A 17483-nucleotide genomic window follows, 5' to 3' on the forward strand; every position below is an offset into this window, starting at 1 on the left:
TCCAACTTCCTCCTTTCCAAAGTTGCAGGATTTCCCTCTGTGTGTCTTAATCCAATTCCTAACTTCACCTTCACCAGCCAGATTTTATTGCATTACAGTCACAAATATGAAAAATTTTGAGCTTTTTTTCCAGTCAACCCCTGGGAAGGTTTCCATGTAATAAATTCACATGTTGAATTCAATCATCCATGCAATTCAGTGAATAAAGGGGGGGGGGGAGATAAAATTTCTTCAATCCCAGCCAATTTTATCAAACCAGCTGAGGATAGCAAATATATAAATTGCCTTTTAAAAATATCTTTTTCAAATAGCACGTTTTTGTAGGAAGCTTCTGCTTGGAATCTTCACATGTCTTAATGCTTTTATCTTGTTGTTTAGAATAGCTGGTGAGTTCTTCTGATTTTTGGAGCTTAATGTTGCCTTTTCTTCTTTTTTTATCTTAGGGTGAAGCTGGTCCCTCTGGCCCTGCTGGACCTACTGGTGCTCGTGGTGCCCCTGTGAGTATTCCATCTTGGGCCACATCCTCAATCCAATCCTTCTGTCTTTTCTTTCTTCTCCTGATTTTTCCTGACCTTGTATCTCTCTGTTCCTTCCCAGGGAGATCGTGGTGAACCTGGCCCTGCTGGACCTGCCGGTTTTGCTGGCCCCCCTGTGAGTATGATGGCCCAAGTTCACTTCTTACTGATCCGTCAATATGTATTCCATTCCCAGGGCATGGTAGTGGGTAAACAAACCTGCTCTTTTGTTGTGGAATGAAAGCAATGCAGTGATCAGACAAAGCTGACTATCAGAGAAATAGTAAGATATTATTTTTTCCCCCAGTGACCTCTGATAAGAGCAAAATGAAATGCTCCAGGTTACTGAAATTGCTCCATTAAATAAAACAAACAACATCTCCTATTTGGGCATATTCTAGTTCATTCTTATGGTAATCAGGGAAGCATGACTATGCTGCTGATTGACAAAGGCCTATTTTCAGTATCTTAGAATCATAGAATTATAGAGTTGGAAGAGACCTCATGGGCCATCCAGTCCAATTCCCTGCCAAGAAGCAGGAAAATTGCATTCAAAGTACCCCCGACAGATGGCCATCCAACCTCTGTTTAAAAGCTTCCATAGAATTCCCATAGAATCATAGAATCATAGAGTTGGAAGAGAATCATAGAGTTGGAATACTCACAGGGAAGCCCCTCTCATTCATGCTCAAAACATAAAAGATTTAAATAGCAACTCACCTAGTTGAATTCATTGTAGCTATATTTTTGGGGACCAAATGACCTACAATCTTAGAACTAGAGGTTCAGCCACAGGACACTTCTGGCCTATTAAAAACTTGATAACTCTCTTGTTTCTTCATCCAACAACCCTGGGATGTCGATTAACCTATACTGATGTTTGGTAATCCAGTAAGCAAACAGCTGAGAAGAACGATTTGAACTAGCAGATTTTCCCACCCTGTTGGTTTCCAAGTATGTTGACTAGTATCCTAGTCAACATAGTTGTACTCATACTTCACTACTAGTAGTTTTACTTGTATTTCAGGGATAATGCAGTTAGTAAGATAAATGTAATGGAAATGCAATAATGCTTCATAGTGGGTAGTATTAATAGGATTAGATCGTTTGAGTGACCTGAAGTGTAGTCCCTCTATGTCTACCTATCCTGGCCCCTATGTGATATAAACTGATACTCTTATGGATGTTTATTCACCTCTTATTCTTCCCATTAGTCCTCTCTTGACCTTCCAAGATGTAGCTAGGTTAGATCAGCACTCTGAGTACATTTCCTTAGAATTGAGTTCCTATAGTAAAGCTTAGTTTCTTTCTCCGGGCTTATTTGCTCCTTAAATCAAGATCACTAATTGCTGCATGCACTCAAACAGGTTATGGGCCCAGATTGTCTTTAAAAGTTCTGAGAAAGGATTAAAGATCAAAGCATCAGGCAATGAGTTGAGAACAAAGGAGTCATGGTGATGCCTTGAGGCACAAAGCTAACTACTCTAAAAGGAATGGGAAGAATTATTCAAATTGGGTTGGCCAAATAGAGCTTGAATTGCCATGCCCGAAATCAGTCAACTGCAAAATCAAATGCATAAGAAATCAGATGCCAGCCATCAGATTTTTGGTGCTTGAGCAATTCATCTCTGCTCGAATGCAACCTGATCAGACTGTCCTAGAAAATCTGGAACTGAATCCCCCCAAACCTGATCATACACACTCACCATCTGCAGGTTGAGCAAATCAACTACTGATTCCACTTCTCCCGGTTTAATCCCTCCTTACAGGTTCAGAGAACCATAGGAATAGAAATGGGAGCAGATTATTAGAAGCTATATGCCCCTCCTTTTGGGGTGTGGCTAAATCAGATAGACTTGTGTGATGCAGAGATACACATTATATTAAGCTGTATTTATCATTCCATCTCCTTCCCTCTTTTGTTCATCATCTGATACTGTTTTTATCTCAACAGGGTGCTGATGGACAACCTGGCGCTAAAGGCGAACCTGGTGATGCTGGTGCTAAAGGTGATGCTGGTCCTCCTGGCCCTGCTGGAGCCACCGGACCTCCTGGACCTGCTGTAAGTAATCCTTTGTTGTCCCCTTTCCCCAGTTATTCCTGTAAAATTCCTTCTTTCTTTTGTTTAACACTGACTCTTTGCTTCAGTGCTAATTTCTTTCTATTTACTGCAGGGTGCCATTGGTGCTCCTGGACCTAAAGGTGCTCGCGGAAGTGCTGGACCCCCTGTAAGTACTGTTATCTACATTATGTGCATTCAAACCATTATTCACATAGAATAATACCCAAGAAACATAATTCCAATTCATGCAAGTACATTTAAGGATAGGCGGTGGGTGGAAAAATTAATGGAACCCTCAGCATCAGGAATATCTCATATGGAGAAACCATAGATACAAATCAACTTGAGCCCCAAAAACATAGTATCTATGTTAGATGAGAAAGACAGGGTTCCTAATATCTGCCCAAGATAATTGTGCTGTGTCTAAAGGGGATAGCTAACTCATAGTAAGGAAGCTGGAATTTCACATGCTCAAAGACCTCACTAACCAATCTGCTCCTAACCGATACATGATAGGAACACAGTCACATTCCAGAATTGCCCCCATCAAGTCCTAGCTGAAACTGTAGTACCACCTGTTTGTAAGTAACCTAGTACATATATTACACAGTACATGGTATATGTATGAGGCTCTCAGTTGGCAAGACTATTTCATCATTTCCATATAGAATAGAAACAGTGGTGTTTCCTGAGTTGGAAATAATCTTTTCAGGGAAGGAGACTTAGCACTGCAAAGAAGTTCCTGAAAACAAAACTAGACTCAAGTACAGATCATTACATCAATTCCATTGAGTGATAAATCACCATTACACACATACATACTGAAAGTTGCCTTTTGCAGTAATGCGTCATTAAAAATGGCCCCTTCTCTGCCATTCCTTCACAGGGTGCTACTGGATTCCCCGGAGCCGCTGGAAGAGTTGGACCCCCTGGCCCATCTGTAAGTACCTTCCTGTACACACACTGCTTGAAATTATTGCCAATAATTTGGAAAGCAACTGCATGACTCTTAGATACTTGATAGGATGGGATGCTCAGGGGAAAATTCCCAAAAGATTCCACTACTCGGCATAGAGAAAAAGCCAGCAGGGATCATAAAAAGGGACAGATAAACTTGTGAAAATAGTGCTGCAGACGTTCAGACCTTAATATATATATTGGGGTGGGTCTAGACTAAGTTTGCTACACATAAGCCCCAAGAAAATCAATTCAACAGGTTACTCAAGGCAATTAATTAATTTCATCTGAAGTAAAATCAGTGTTTTAGTCTGAAACCAAAACTTGAAAAGTATTCTAATTTCACAAATTTAGTCAGTAGAAACTTTTTATCTATGTTTTCAAATTTTGGCCAAAAAGAAAAAACCTTGAGGACTGACAGACATTTTGAATTGTGTGTGATGGAGCTGAAATAGTTTTCAGGCCAAAACAACTTTTATTCTAAATTCACAGTATTCTAGATTTTATCTATTCGGCTGGGCCATAAAAAGCCAGTTTGGCCTTGGGCAAGTCATGCACTCTGAACCTCAGAAAAACCCACAATAGGGTCTCCTTTGGATCACTATAAATTGGAAATGATTTGGAGACACACAACAGTAATAACCAATTCAATTCAAACGTACCCGTAAAGACTTCCTGGAAGATGCATCAGATTCAAAATGCAGTGGTCCAAGTTCTAGATATATATTGCTATAACTGAAATTTAAATAAGCTGGCTAGTTGTTCTTGCTCCCAAAATGATGAGTGAAGTAAACATGGTTACAACCCATCCAGACATTCTTTCCCAAAAAAGCTTCTTTGTAATATCATTGTAAGGAACTCTGCATCTTGTCTATAGTTATGAGGGTCACTAACTGGTCTGTGTTCTTCCTTTCCCTAAAGGGTAACATCGGTCTTCCCGGCCCACCAGGCCCAAGTGGCAAGGAAGGTGCCAAAGGACCACGTGGTGAGACTGGACCTGCTGGTCGTGCTGGTGAAGCTGGACCTGTTGGCCCACCTGGACCTCCTGGCGAGAAGGGATCTCCTGGTGGTGATGGACCTGCTGTAAGTCAATGTTGCCTTCCACAATTCCCATGTCTTTATGAAGTTGCTTAGTTGGACACCTCCTCTTTGTGAATTTTTTTTTTGTTACAATTAATGGAAGCTTCCTGGAAGCAACCCAACATTAAGTACCTCTTAATTTTTCACGTTTACATTTCTTTTGAAATTGCTGGCTTCACTATGATGGTGTCCACAGGTTTCTCTGGGTCACACTCATGCTAATCTTTCTGTTCCTGAAGTCTGCTCTTCATTGTTTGTTCAATCGTGTAGCATGTTATTGATGAAATCTGTCTCTTCAACCAGAGCAGTGCTCTGTTATCCTCTCACTGAAAGGTCTTCTCTTTTCCTATTACAGGGTGCCCCTGGTACTCCTGGCCCACAAGGTATTGCTGGACAACGTGGTGTGGTTGGTCTTCCTGGACAAAGAGGCGAGAGAGGTTTCCCCGGTCTTCCCGGACCATCTGTGAGTATTTCCATTTGGTACTTCTGTCTCAGCTCTTAAGAGGTTGTCTCAAGTTACTTTCATGGGAACAACAGATAAAAAATATTTAGGAGGGCAGCAGAGGGAAAGACCGAGATTGCTTAAGTGTTTTGAGGCAAAATTGAGGCTATAAGCAAAACAAGTTTTCAGAATCTAACTAGGAAAGTCTTCAGAATCCATTGATCCAATATGAACTATGTACTTGGAGCAACAGGCCCAAAGAATGCAGGGAAATATGATGAAAGGAGAAAATACAAAGGTTTGGTTCCGGTTTTATCTTATATTTATGTGAAAGTCTATAGTGACATCACTGATGGACTTCCTGAAATGAGTTTTCCATTTGCAGCTGAAACCTCAGAATGAAACTTTCTAGTCCAGTGCCAGTCTTTATTTCTGTTCATGCAAAATAATCATAATAATGGATTTTGGACAGAAAGAGACAGTCCTCTCTGTCGCGAATGTGTTATTATGCATTAATCCAGGGGTCCTTTTGTTTTCTGAAGCTGAACAGTGTCATTATCCTGAAGGAAATATAGACCAAATTGTTTTCCATGCTGCACCTCAGATAAATAGTTATTAATTTCATGTATTTATATAGGCCTTGATCTCACATACATCTATCTCCAAGCCTTAGAACCAGATCTGAGGGTGGACATTTCCTGACCAAAACACTGAGCCCTAGAATTCAGTTTCCTCTTTTCTTCCTCTTTAACATACATGAATCCAGTTTAAGATCCATATGTGAATTCTGTAAACTGTCAAAAACTCAGAACAGGTCTTGTTATCTCTAGAGAAGTTCATATTGAAACACAAGGCCAAAGACAGGATGTCCCCTAGCATTCATCAGCTCCAAGAAATCCTGCTCATCCTTCAAAACAGATTTGACAGATGTTCTGTGTTTTAAGGGCTAGTCCTTGTCTAGGAACGCAACAGTTTCTTAGAAATGAAAACTCAAAAATTCTTGAAATTATATTCTCAAAAACTGTCCATATAGCTCCATAAACTAGAGAAGTCCACAGCTGTTGCAAACTAGTGCTGAAATGAATTTTGTCTGGGAAAAAATTAAGCACTTTTCCTAACTCAAATACATGCACAAAATCTTGTGTATGTGTGTGTTTGTATATATGTGATATGACATACAACTCTTCCTATTATGGATGCGATTGGATTTATGGAATGAGAAAGAGGAATACTGAGCATCAAGACAATATTTAGACATTCTCTAAGAATCAGTTTTCAAAATTGGGAAATGTTATCAAACAATATATTTCAGTCTTAAAACAAACTCATCAGATCAAGAAGCAATCCATATGAAATTCGCATGTCATAGTGTAGTCCTATAAGCTTCATAAAACACCAATAAACTCCACCGAAATCTAAACGTGAGCCATGTCCATCCCTTAATAACAGTCTGTGCTCCCGAAATGATGAAGTACCTAATAGTACCAAATATATATCTCACAAAAACAGCAAGTTGTCATATATTTAATTTGTTGTTGTTGTTTTTAATGCTAGAGAGGAAAAAACATGGATGTTCTATTTCAGATGCTCAAATCACACTTCTGGTCTTGAGTGTTCCCCATTTTAACTTGGTTCAGCTATCATATATCCTAGTTGATCAATCCACTCAAATGATCAATCCACTTTGGTATTTTTCCAAATTCTAGGCACATGACCATCGTTTAAAATTTGCATAGCTTGGGCTTCTTCTTAATCTGCATTGAGTGCTAATTAACAAGCTCACACATACTGTGTATGGGTATATTTTTCGTATTCTCTTTTCCTTCATGTTCTCAACCTCTTTTCTTATATTCATAGGGCGAGCCTGGCAAACAAGGCCCATCTGGACCTAATGGTGAACGTGGACCTCCCGGCCCAATGGGACCCCCTGGTTTGGCTGGACCTCCTGGTGAAGCTGGACGTGAGGTAAGGCTTTGTATACCTAAAGGAGCTCTGTTCACTTCAGTCCGCTTCCTTATTCCATTTTTCTGAGGAACCACAGTTGTATTATTTTTTTCAAAGTTCAATTAAACTCTGTAATTTAGAAAAGAGCCATAGCTAAGTTGCAGAATACCTATGCAAGGTGTCTCATCTTCCATTCTTGGCATCTTCCATTAAAAGAAAGATAAGTAGCAGCACCATAGAAAATCTCTGTCAGAAACTTGAAAATTTGAAGCCAGTCAGAATTGATGATCATGCCCAGAAGACTAATAGCAGTTTCAGGATAGAATTAATTGACCCACTGAATTCTGCATTTGCAGAAGGTTATAAGGTTAAGTCCTGGAAATGTTCTTTTAAAAATACCTGAGAAAGGTTCTAGAGGTGTGTTGCCCTCATGAAGTAGAGAAAAATGTGATAGAAGGCAACTTCGTGTATTTATAAATCCTAATTTTATGAAGCCACTTACTCCTTTTTCTCTGCATTATTCAACATAAATGGTAAATGAATAATATATTTGGACTTGAGAGTCTGTAGATTTTGGCTCAATGTAGCAGTGTGGCTCACCCACTGGTATCTTAGAAAGTTATTTCCATTTTCTTGCTTTCTTTCTAAATCTCCTTGTCTCTTTTTCTTCTTTGTAAATAGGGTTCTCCTGGCGCAGAAGGTGCTCCTGGACGTGATGGTTCTGCTGGTCCTAAGGTGAGACTTTTATACACATTCAGTGAGTGTTGGGTTGTGGATGGCCAATATTGCAAGGCTTGGTAATGGTGGGCTGATTTGCACACTGATTCTGAACTTTGGCCATCTCCCTTTTGCTTTCCCAAATAGGGTGATCGTGGTGAGACTGGCCCATCTGGTCCTCCTGGCGCTCCTGGTGCTCCTGGTGCCCCTGGCCCCATTGGCCCTGCTGGCAAGAATGGAGACCGTGGTGAGACTGTAAGTGGCACTTTCTTTCATTCTCTTGCACCATTAAATCTATCACAAGATACTCTTTTCAGAATTCTAAAATCCTTCATTTACCTTGATCCAAATCCTTCTATATCACACTTGTAAGACTGCATTGTGCTGGAGAAATTAATGTGAAACAACTACTGGCTATCCAAGCTCCATGTTTGTATTTAATAAGAAAGGTAAAGGAAGATAATATTTCCAGTGATGTGGCAAATCCCCATAACTACAGCCACTATCTCCACAATCTGTTTTGCCATATCACAATTGCAAACAGCACATTAAACCATGCCATGTGGCTTAATGAGTTCATAATATAGTCTAGGCTCATATTTTCTAGAGGGATGCTATTTCAATCTGTTTCAATTAATATGGAACGACACCCATCCATGACTCCATATTCATTAGATTAAGACCATTAGTTCCACCATATGAGAGTGCTTTAAAAGCTGAGGGAAGGCATTACAGTTACTTTATAGAGTTTCTGCTAGAAGATTAAATGCTTTACTCATTTGTGATCTTCATTATGATTCTGCATTCTAAATAAGGAGAGTAAAACCCCAACATGGTGTCTCTTACTTGAATCCCATTGATCATTCCAAGACCTCACTACAAATTTAGGGATTTTTAATTCCATGTTTATTGATTAGTTCTGCTTTTTCCACATGGAACTGAAGGTAAAATGCATGGCGGCAGGGGAAAAAGTCTCCTAGATACTCCTCAAATAAATGCACCAGATTACAGATTTTATTCTCTCAGAAATAAAAGCTAATTTTTTGCCCATATTTCTTAAACACCAGCATATCATGTACTAGAATCATAGAATCATAGAGTTGGAAGAGATCTCATAGGCCATCCAGTCCAACCCTCTCTCATTCAAAGCACCCCCAACAGATGGCCATCCAACCTCTGCTTAAAAGCCTCTATCACACTCAGGGGCAGAGAGTTTCACTGCTGAACAGCTCTCACAGTCAGGAAGTTCTTCCTAATGCCCAGGTGGAATCTCCTTTCCTTTAGTCTGAAGCCATTGTTCCACGTCCTAGTCTCCAGGGCAGCAGAAAACAACCTTGCTCCCTCCTCCCAATGACTTCCCCTCACATATTTATACATGGCCCTCATCATGTCTCCTCTCAGCCTTCTCTTCTGCAGGCTAAACATGTCCAACCATAGACATACAGTTCTTGTTGATAAAACCTAACCACTGTTGATCAAAGCGCCAGATGTTTTTTTAGGTTCATAGTTGCACTACCAAAAAAGAAATAAAGAGTAGTACGTCAACATAAAAATTGCTTGGCTCCTCCTTGCGTCGAATATATGATCTGTGACCGCCTTTGAATAGACTTCCTTTGAAAAGTTGCATTCCTGAAGAAAGTATCCAATTCCAAGAGAAGATGCTTAACTAACAATATGTACACTCTTCCTTTCTCTTCCCTTCTAGGGTCCCGCTGGCCCTGCTGGTCCCGCTGGCCCTGCTGGTGCTCGTGGTCCTAATGTAAGTTTGAAATTTCAACTTTTCCTTTCTCTTCTTTTTTTAAATGAAAGAATGATATACTGTTCAATATACTGCTTTGACAGTTACTACTAGAGCATTCAAAATGTCTGGCATTGTATGATAACTAGCAAGACATGCTTCAGACTTTTGTTGTCCACATTTTTTCCATTTCAAAGACAACTGAACATTGAGTATGGCTCTACAGCTTTATAAAATGGCCTGTTTGTGGATTTTTTTTCATGTGTCAGTGCTTTCCCTGCTGAGCTTTTAATTCTTCTTCTTCCTTTCCAGGGTCCACAAGGTCCTCGTGGTGACAAGGGTGAGACTGGTGAACAAGGAGACAGAGGCATGAAGGGTCACAGAGGATTTTCTGGTCTTCAGGGTCCCCCTGGTCCCCCTGTGAGTATTGATAGACCTTGCCTTTGGGACATGGAGCTGTCCTAATTGTTGGGAGCCTCTAGAGAGGTGTCCTAGGGCTTGTCTTTCCAAGAATGGGCACCTGAGTGAGATAGTTCATCTTTTGTGTATGATTCTCATTTGCTATTTTAAAGATTGGAGAGGATGAGTCTCCCACCTAAGCTCAGTACAATGGAGACAAAATAATGTCAGTTGTGCAATTGTTAAAAAAATTAGTCCCGTCAGTAATTTACAGAATAACTGCCCATATGAAGTAAATAAAAACAATAAATGTCTTCATATACACCTTTGATTTAGGGCCTAAATACCCTGAAGGCCCCAAGTCCCTTCTGATCTTGGGAGCTAAGCAGAGTCAGTCCTGGTTAGTCCTTGGATTGAACCACCAATGAATACCAGGTGCCTTAAGCTATATTTCAATAGTGGCAAAATCACTATTCCTTGACTCAGAAGACCCTATGGAATCCATGGGGTTGCCATAAGTTGCCATAAGTTGTCAGGTAACTTTAAGACTATTTTGCACAGAGAAGTATGTGCATGAAAGATCTATAGTATGGCCTCCTAGTTGGTGAGGTTGTTTCTGAGGCTGCTAGAAACAGACTTCTGTCCTTTTGCATTTAACTGTCACTGCATTTCCCGATGAATACTGAACAAAGCAGTCTCATCTCTCTGATGAGGAAAAAAAAATCAATATTTTACAATGCAAACATTATATTACTACGATGTCATTGTGCTATGATAGCATAGCATGTTCAAATACTTTTCTAAGTGAGTCACATAATGTTGGGAAAGACTTCTGACACTGAGTACTGAGCAACTATTTAGATCTCCAAAAAAGCCGAAATATTCTGGGTTTTACACTCCTCATAGATGTACAACTGATTGCATGCATTTATTTCCATTCTGTAGTTTTCCATCCCTGTAAGGACTAGAAATCAAAGCTAATATGTTGCAGGAAATAAGAGATATATATGCCTATCACAGCAATGGCACAGTCTCCTGGTTCCCTCTGGCAGTAGGAGAGGCCTGTGAAGTTTCCAGAATTTGCTAATTGGAATAGCATATTTGGCCTAAATTCTGGTTTTACTCCTGTCTCAAGTAGAGCCATTAAATCATTTAGATTTACCCATCTGTTGATTCACCCTGCAACAACTGACTCAACATATCTGTCCTATTGAAGACTAATCAACATAATTCGATCCATTGTGGTTGAAGTGCCAAGTCAGATCAGTGTGTTGCACTAAAATAAAATCTCTTCCATTACTCTTATATCATTCTTACCACACTATTATTCACTTTGCCAGGATAACTGGTATCATGTTGACCTGAAATTTTTTTTTCTCTTGTGTAGGGCTCTCCTGGTGAACAAGGTCCCTCCGGCTCTTCTGGCCCTGCTGGTCCAAGAGTAAGTGGAATAGTTTTGCGCCCGGGTAAATAGTGAATGTACATTTGAGGCGAGTTGAAAATCATGCAAGGAGCAATTTTTAAAAAGACTGAATAGCTGTAATATATTCACTACATTGTGAAGATGCTGCACATTTGTGTCATAGCATCGTTACTCAACTGATGCTGCAGAACATCCTTTGCAAACATGTATGAGAGGAAGCTCTATTGATTACATCCTACATATCCCACTCAAGAGCAATGGGATGTAGTATCTGGTTGTCTCATTAGCCACAAAAGTATCCTAGAACAGTAAATGGAATGGGAATGAGTTTAGCAGTGCCTATTTTGGGGGCAATCTTGAACAATTGATTTCATTGTGATGTGACTTGAGAAAGAGAGTGAGGAGATATTTTCTGTGACACAATTAATGTGTTCCCCCTAACTGAGAAGTTTGGGAAGTTGTGTTTGAAAGAATCTGATTGCAGGGAGCAATATGGCATATTCCCTTATGTAGAAGCTACAACACACACACAGCCTTCATATGGGAATCGCTGCAAATATCAATTTAATTGCAGTAATGCCATGTCCACAATCCGGCCCTGCTCCCTAATTATGCATTATATAGTACTGAAATACCATAGCATGCCAAATAATTACCTTGTATTTCTAGAGTTTAGCTTAGGGGGACAGTCATCATGGAAACGAGACTTGGATAGCTGCAGATAGAACTTAGTGTATCTGTGGATATTTTCTTTTTCTTCATTTCAGATCGAACCTCCATTAACAATAATATATTACCTCTTTCCTAACAGGGTCCTCCTGGCTCTGCTGGTGCCGCTGGCAAAGATGGTCTGAATGGTCTTCCTGGTCCCATTGGCCCACCTGGTCCCCGTGGTCGTACTGGTGATGTTGGCCCTGCTGTACGTATTGCATTTAAATGTAGAGGTGGTCACAGCTTGATTGCATTGACTAGTTGAGATCTTTGTTCCAACTCTTCTTTTTCTCCTCCTTCAGGGTCCTCCCGGACCTCCTGGCCCACCTGGTCCCCCAGGCCCACCTAGCGGTGGCTTTGACTTCAGCTTCATGCCCCAGCCTCCTCAGGAGAAAGCTCATGATGGTGGCCGCTACTACAGAGCTGATGATGCCAATGTGATGCGTGACCGTGACCTGGAAGTTGACACTACCCTCAAGAGCCTGTCCATGCAGATTGAGAACATCCGTAGCCCTGAGGGAACCCGTAAGAACCCAGCCCGCACTTGCCGTGACCTGAAGATGTGCCATGGAGACTGGAAGAGCGGTGAGTGGAAGAAAAACCAAATCTGAGCTGTCAAAGTGATACTCTTCTTAATGTCATGAATCTTCTTTTATTTTGGACCAAATGTGTCTTATGCAGCTCTTTCTTTTTCTCTCTTCTCACTACTCATTGATTTCTCTCAGAGTCTGGTTATGCAATCAGTCATAGTTGTTAACTCAGGTCACAGTTTAGAAATAATTTTTCCATTACAACAGGTCAGTCAGTGTATCAGCAAATATCTTCTGAGAATCTTCTCATACAATCTGTTCTTTAGTGTGAATTGCTTGATTTATACAGAACTAGTAATATTACAGGTAGCTTCTGTCTATGTATAGTCCTCTTTCGCTTAGATCTTTCTCAAAGAGTGAATTAGATTACCAAAGTTTCTGCAGAGAATTAGAAATGTTGGCCACTCAATCTTTTCACTGACATTTTCCAGAAAAAGAAAATGTTTTGGAGATGATTGAAGTCTGGAACAATAACCCAATTATCTTTGTTTGTTGGTTGGTTGGTTTTTGTTTGTTTGTTTTGTGTTTTTGCAATACCTGTCACCACTACTCTTTTGTGGACATACATGTATAGTCCTCGGCTTGCCCCTAAGACAATGGCCTGTTTTCTTAGTGAGCTTTGAACATTTTTTTTCTGACTCATATTGACAATTACCAGCATAGGATAATCTGTAGCAGATGAAAGGGCAGAGGGGACAAGAAGTTGATTTGCCTCCTTTTGGAATAGCGGGTTGAACTCTGTGGTCCATTTGCTTCTTCTGTGATTCATTCTTTATCAACATACTCACTCAACCTTCCTCATCAGGCGAGTACTGGATTGACCCCAACCAAGGTTGCACCCTGGATGCCATCAAGGTCTACTGTAACATGGATACTGGAGCAACCTGTGTTCAGCCATCTCAGTCTACCATTGCCCAGAAGAACTGGTACATCAGCAAGAACCCCAAGGAGAAGAAGCATGTCTGGTTCGGCGAGACAATGACCGATGGCTTCCAGGTGAGACCAGAAATCTGTGAAGATAGGAAAGGTTTTGCTAGGACTGTCAAACTTGTACATTGATCAGAAGTTAAGAAATTACTTTAGAGTCAGATTAGGTAGGGTGAGTTTGATCCATTGATATAGTAAAAGTACTCAAGTGATCCCTTGAGGTCAGCTTCAGCCATCTATCCAGGATTGTCCATAACAGTATATTTGTGTCTAATTTCTATGGACCAAAAAGTGTTGAGGAGAGTATTTATTGCTTGCAGAAGGTTGGATTTGATAAACCATGAATTTGTTTCCAATTCTATAGGCACAATGACAAAAATAGATGGAAGGATAAATCAAAAGCAAGGCAAGAACAGCATTCAGGCAATAGATTCTTTGCCTTCACAAGTCAAAGAAAAGTCCATTTTCAAAAATGCTGCTTATCATGCCAGAGTAGACTACTTTCAAAGAACTACAAATGGGAAAGGGAATTAGTTTTTATTAAGGGAGGCTGAAGATCCACTTATTGTCCCAACTTTCTCTATGTGTCATTGATGCCCAGACTCGACTTCTTTAGACTTTGTCCATAAGCTAGATTTCCCCTGTTCTCCTGCTAAAGGGATCAGGCATGTGGTGGGAAAGCAAAGGGGGTATGTAGACGTTTTTGGATTTACAGGGAGATTCTTAGAGAAGATGACATAAACACTAACCACTTCCTGCTTTTCTCTTTCTCCCTTGGCAGTTCGAATATGGTAGTGAAGGTTCCAACTCAGCCGACGTTGCCATCCAACTTACTTTCTTGCGCTTGATGTCCACTGAAGCCTCCCAGAACATCACCTACCACTGCAAGAACAGCGTAGCTTACATGGACCAACACACTGGCAACTTGAAGAAGGCTCTGATCCTCCAGGGCTCCAACGAGATCGAGATCAGAGCAGAAGGCAACAGCCGCTTCACTTATGGAGTCATTGAAGATGGCTGCACGGTGAGTCATTGGGCCTTTGGATGAGTCAGCCAGACTGCAAAAAAGATATAGCACCAAGTCCTTTTCAGTTGTCTGGTACAGAAATAGAGGTCTTTGGAGATAACAGTTTTCCATTCCTGGGGGAAGGGTTTACTCCATATTGCTTCAGTACCTACTTTAAAACTTTTGTTGACACTCTGAAATTGAAGTAATACAGCCCATGGGGAAGGCAAGGTGTTTATAAGAACTGAGGCAAAATAGAAATAGACAGTGAACAAGAAAATTGGGGTTGTAGTAGGTAGATTCCCCAGTAAATGTAGCCATTGCAGTGAAATATTTCTCTACAAGCAGCTAGAGTAGATGCTTGTGTGCATTGAGGCATGGTGCATAATGAAAAAGCATCCCTAGTCTTTCCTGAGTGATCCCACAAGACACCCTCATATACCCATATGTACCTTGACGTAGCAGTATCTGTCGAATCTTCTAATTGTTTCCACCATTTGGATCAGACCAAAGGAGAGGATCCTGTATAATTTTGTTTTTGTATTTAACTTCCCAGGCACATATTGCCTTTTGACACAAAGGCAACTGTGCAGCTCTTAACCAGCTCTCAGAACTCTGGGCTGGGAAGCAATGGTGGGTTGAGAGTGTTGACAGAGCACAAAAGGCCACCCATGTATGCATACTAATTTCTTCCAGATTTAAGTTTGGGGGTATTCAGAGGGGATAATCCAGCCATGACAGAAAACACAACTTCCTTCATTGTTTTGGTCCATTTATCTCATGCTTCCTTGAATTCTTTGAGTTCTTTTTTTAAAAAAATTCCAAGTTTGACTCATGCATGGTAGACTCAATGAGCAATCATGATGGAAGAGGTATCGTTGATACGCAACCAGTGTTTTAAGAACACAAATGTCCAGAAAAGATTATTTAGGCAAGGGCCATTCCTCTGTCTTTGAACCCTAGAAATCTGTTGTTGCAGTACACAGAAGTCTGATTTCTTCCTGTTTTCCATTCCTCCGCAGAGTCACACTGGCAGTTGGGGAAAGACAGTCATCGAATACAAAACATCAAAAACTTCCCGGTTGCCCATCATTGATGTGGCTCCCATGGACGTTGGTGCCCCAGACCAGGAATTCGGCCTTGAGATTGGATCCGTCTGCTACTTGTAAATCCAAAAGGAAACCTGACAGTTTAAAAAATAAAATAAAAAACAGCCAAAAAAGAAGGAAATTTCACATGGACTTGAATTTGTGTCTTTTTCTATCCATCATCTCTAAAACTATTTTTGTTTCCGTTAAAAAAAACAAAAAAGCATTAAACCAAAAAAATAAAAATAAATGACTTTTCAAAAATAATTAAGGAAGTGCATCCACTTGCTTGAGTTTTTTAATTAAAAAATCCCCGAAGACAGAATGGTTTAATTTTTTCTTCTCCTTCTTCTTTTTTGTTAAGAGCATGTAATAGCTTGGGACCACGATTTGCACATTCCAGAAAGACATATATAAAAGCCATCTAGTTCAAACCAACTAACACCTGATATACTACTTCTACCAGTTTTGAAATATCTACTTTTACAACCTGAGTAATACTAAACTACTGGTAGAACCTGCCCATCGCAATCCTATAAAGTAAGTCCGACTTCTTTAACCTGGAGTTGGAAAAATCCCAAAATTTACCTACTAGTCATCTTTCTCTGCAGAAAGATTTTTCTTTTCTTTTTTACAGAGCAATACCACTGAAAAGATTATTCTTTCAGACTTTTATAAATGTGCATTTTTTTCCTCATTTGTCCAGCCGGCAGTAGAAAGAAAATTTGATAAAACCCGTATTAATAAGAGTAGTTTTCAAAATAGGGAACTGTTGAGATGTCATAGCTCATGTCCCTGTGAAAGATGCCAGAGATTTCCCTCCCTGAAAGAACAGAGAGAGGGAAAATAGGTTTGCAAGAGTTATATAGATTTTGTTGGTGAACATCTGTAGGAAAACAATGTCCAGTAATACCAAAAAAGCAGAGAAAATGTAATGTTAAATGTATATTATTGTTGTATGGACAGCTACCTCACCATTGTCAGTTTCAAGTTCTTTGGGGTAGTTTTGGGGTTTTCCGAATTTAAATAAAGACTAACCATACCAGGTTGCCTTAGGGCAGGAGGGAATGGGCCAGGGCTCCAAGTTTAGATAAAGGTGCTAACTGTGTCTTCTTATTTTTCACTTTTTAGTCTGCTATGTTAATCATTTCCAGGTCCCATGGAATTCTTTTTTGAGATGATGAAATCTATTTAACAAACAAAAACCTTGCCCCCCGAGCGAATGTGTTGCAAAGAGGGGGCCACTTGGTGCTATAGGAATGAGAGTAGTGGAGGGGGCAAGCAAATTTGGTGCCTTGCTACCCAACAATACTTGTGAATTTTTTTCAAAAGGTGCTAATTATTTTTAGTCTTTTTTTAAAAAAAACATGCAACAACAAAAAATCAACACAGGATAAGAAAACAAACAACTAAATCAAACATTGCTAAAAGGGATCGAGGTCTGAGCAGTTTCTGTCTTTCTCTTGTAAAGTTGGTGGATTCCCTGTTGGCTTGTTTTTTCCTCCTACTCATCCAGTTCTTCTCCATCTCCACCATCATCCCTTTCTGATTTTCCATCTTTCCTTCCACCCTTTGAAAGCAAACTCTTGCACCAACCCTCTCATTGACTCATGGTCCTCACTTGCTGCTGATCCATCATCCTTTTTCTCCTCTCCTCATTCACTTCATCTCCTTTGTTTCCCCCATTTCAACTCTGGGTCCCCTCTGTCTTTCGGTGGGTTTCCAATTTCAAGCAAACCCATTCCTCTCTTTAACAAGAGGCAGATGTTCTAGGGAGTGTGAGCGACCGAAGATTCTGTACCTATTTTGTATATGTATAATAATTTGAGATGTTTTTAATTATTTTGACTGCTGAAATAAAGCATGTGAAATGATCCAAAAATA

The 17483-nt window shown here is 40.2% G+C and overlaps 1 protein-coding gene across 1 annotated transcript in view; it reads left to right on the top strand.

Moving 5' to 3' along the window:
- Positions 1-17483, top strand: part of COL1A1 (collagen type I alpha 1 chain) — a 46155-nt gene extending 28672 nt beyond the window's left edge. Inside the window, exons 34-51 of the mRNA XM_060780820.2 lie at positions 444-497; positions 598-651; positions 2470-2577; positions 2690-2743; positions 3464-3517; positions 4456-4617; positions 4970-5077; positions 6914-7021; positions 7682-7735; positions 7865-7972; positions 9423-9476; positions 9768-9875; positions 11242-11295; positions 12089-12196; positions 12291-12573; positions 13384-13574; positions 14287-14529; positions 15534-17483. Of these exons, the coding sequence (XP_060636803.2) occupies positions 444-497; positions 598-651; positions 2470-2577; positions 2690-2743; positions 3464-3517; positions 4456-4617; positions 4970-5077; positions 6914-7021; positions 7682-7735; positions 7865-7972; positions 9423-9476; positions 9768-9875; positions 11242-11295; positions 12089-12196; positions 12291-12573; positions 13384-13574; positions 14287-14529; positions 15534-15680 (2052 nt within the window). The 3' untranslated portion in view covers positions 15681-17483. The remainder of the gene's footprint in view (positions 1-443; positions 498-597; positions 652-2469; positions 2578-2689; positions 2744-3463; positions 3518-4455; positions 4618-4969; positions 5078-6913; positions 7022-7681; positions 7736-7864; positions 7973-9422; positions 9477-9767; positions 9876-11241; positions 11296-12088; positions 12197-12290; positions 12574-13383; positions 13575-14286; positions 14530-15533) is intronic.

Source organism: Anolis sagrei, chromosome 6, assembly GCF_037176765.1.
Source record: "Anolis sagrei isolate rAnoSag1 chromosome 6, rAnoSag1.mat, whole genome shotgun sequence".
NCBI lineage: Eukaryota > Metazoa > Chordata > Lepidosauria > Squamata > Dactyloidae > Anolis > Anolis sagrei.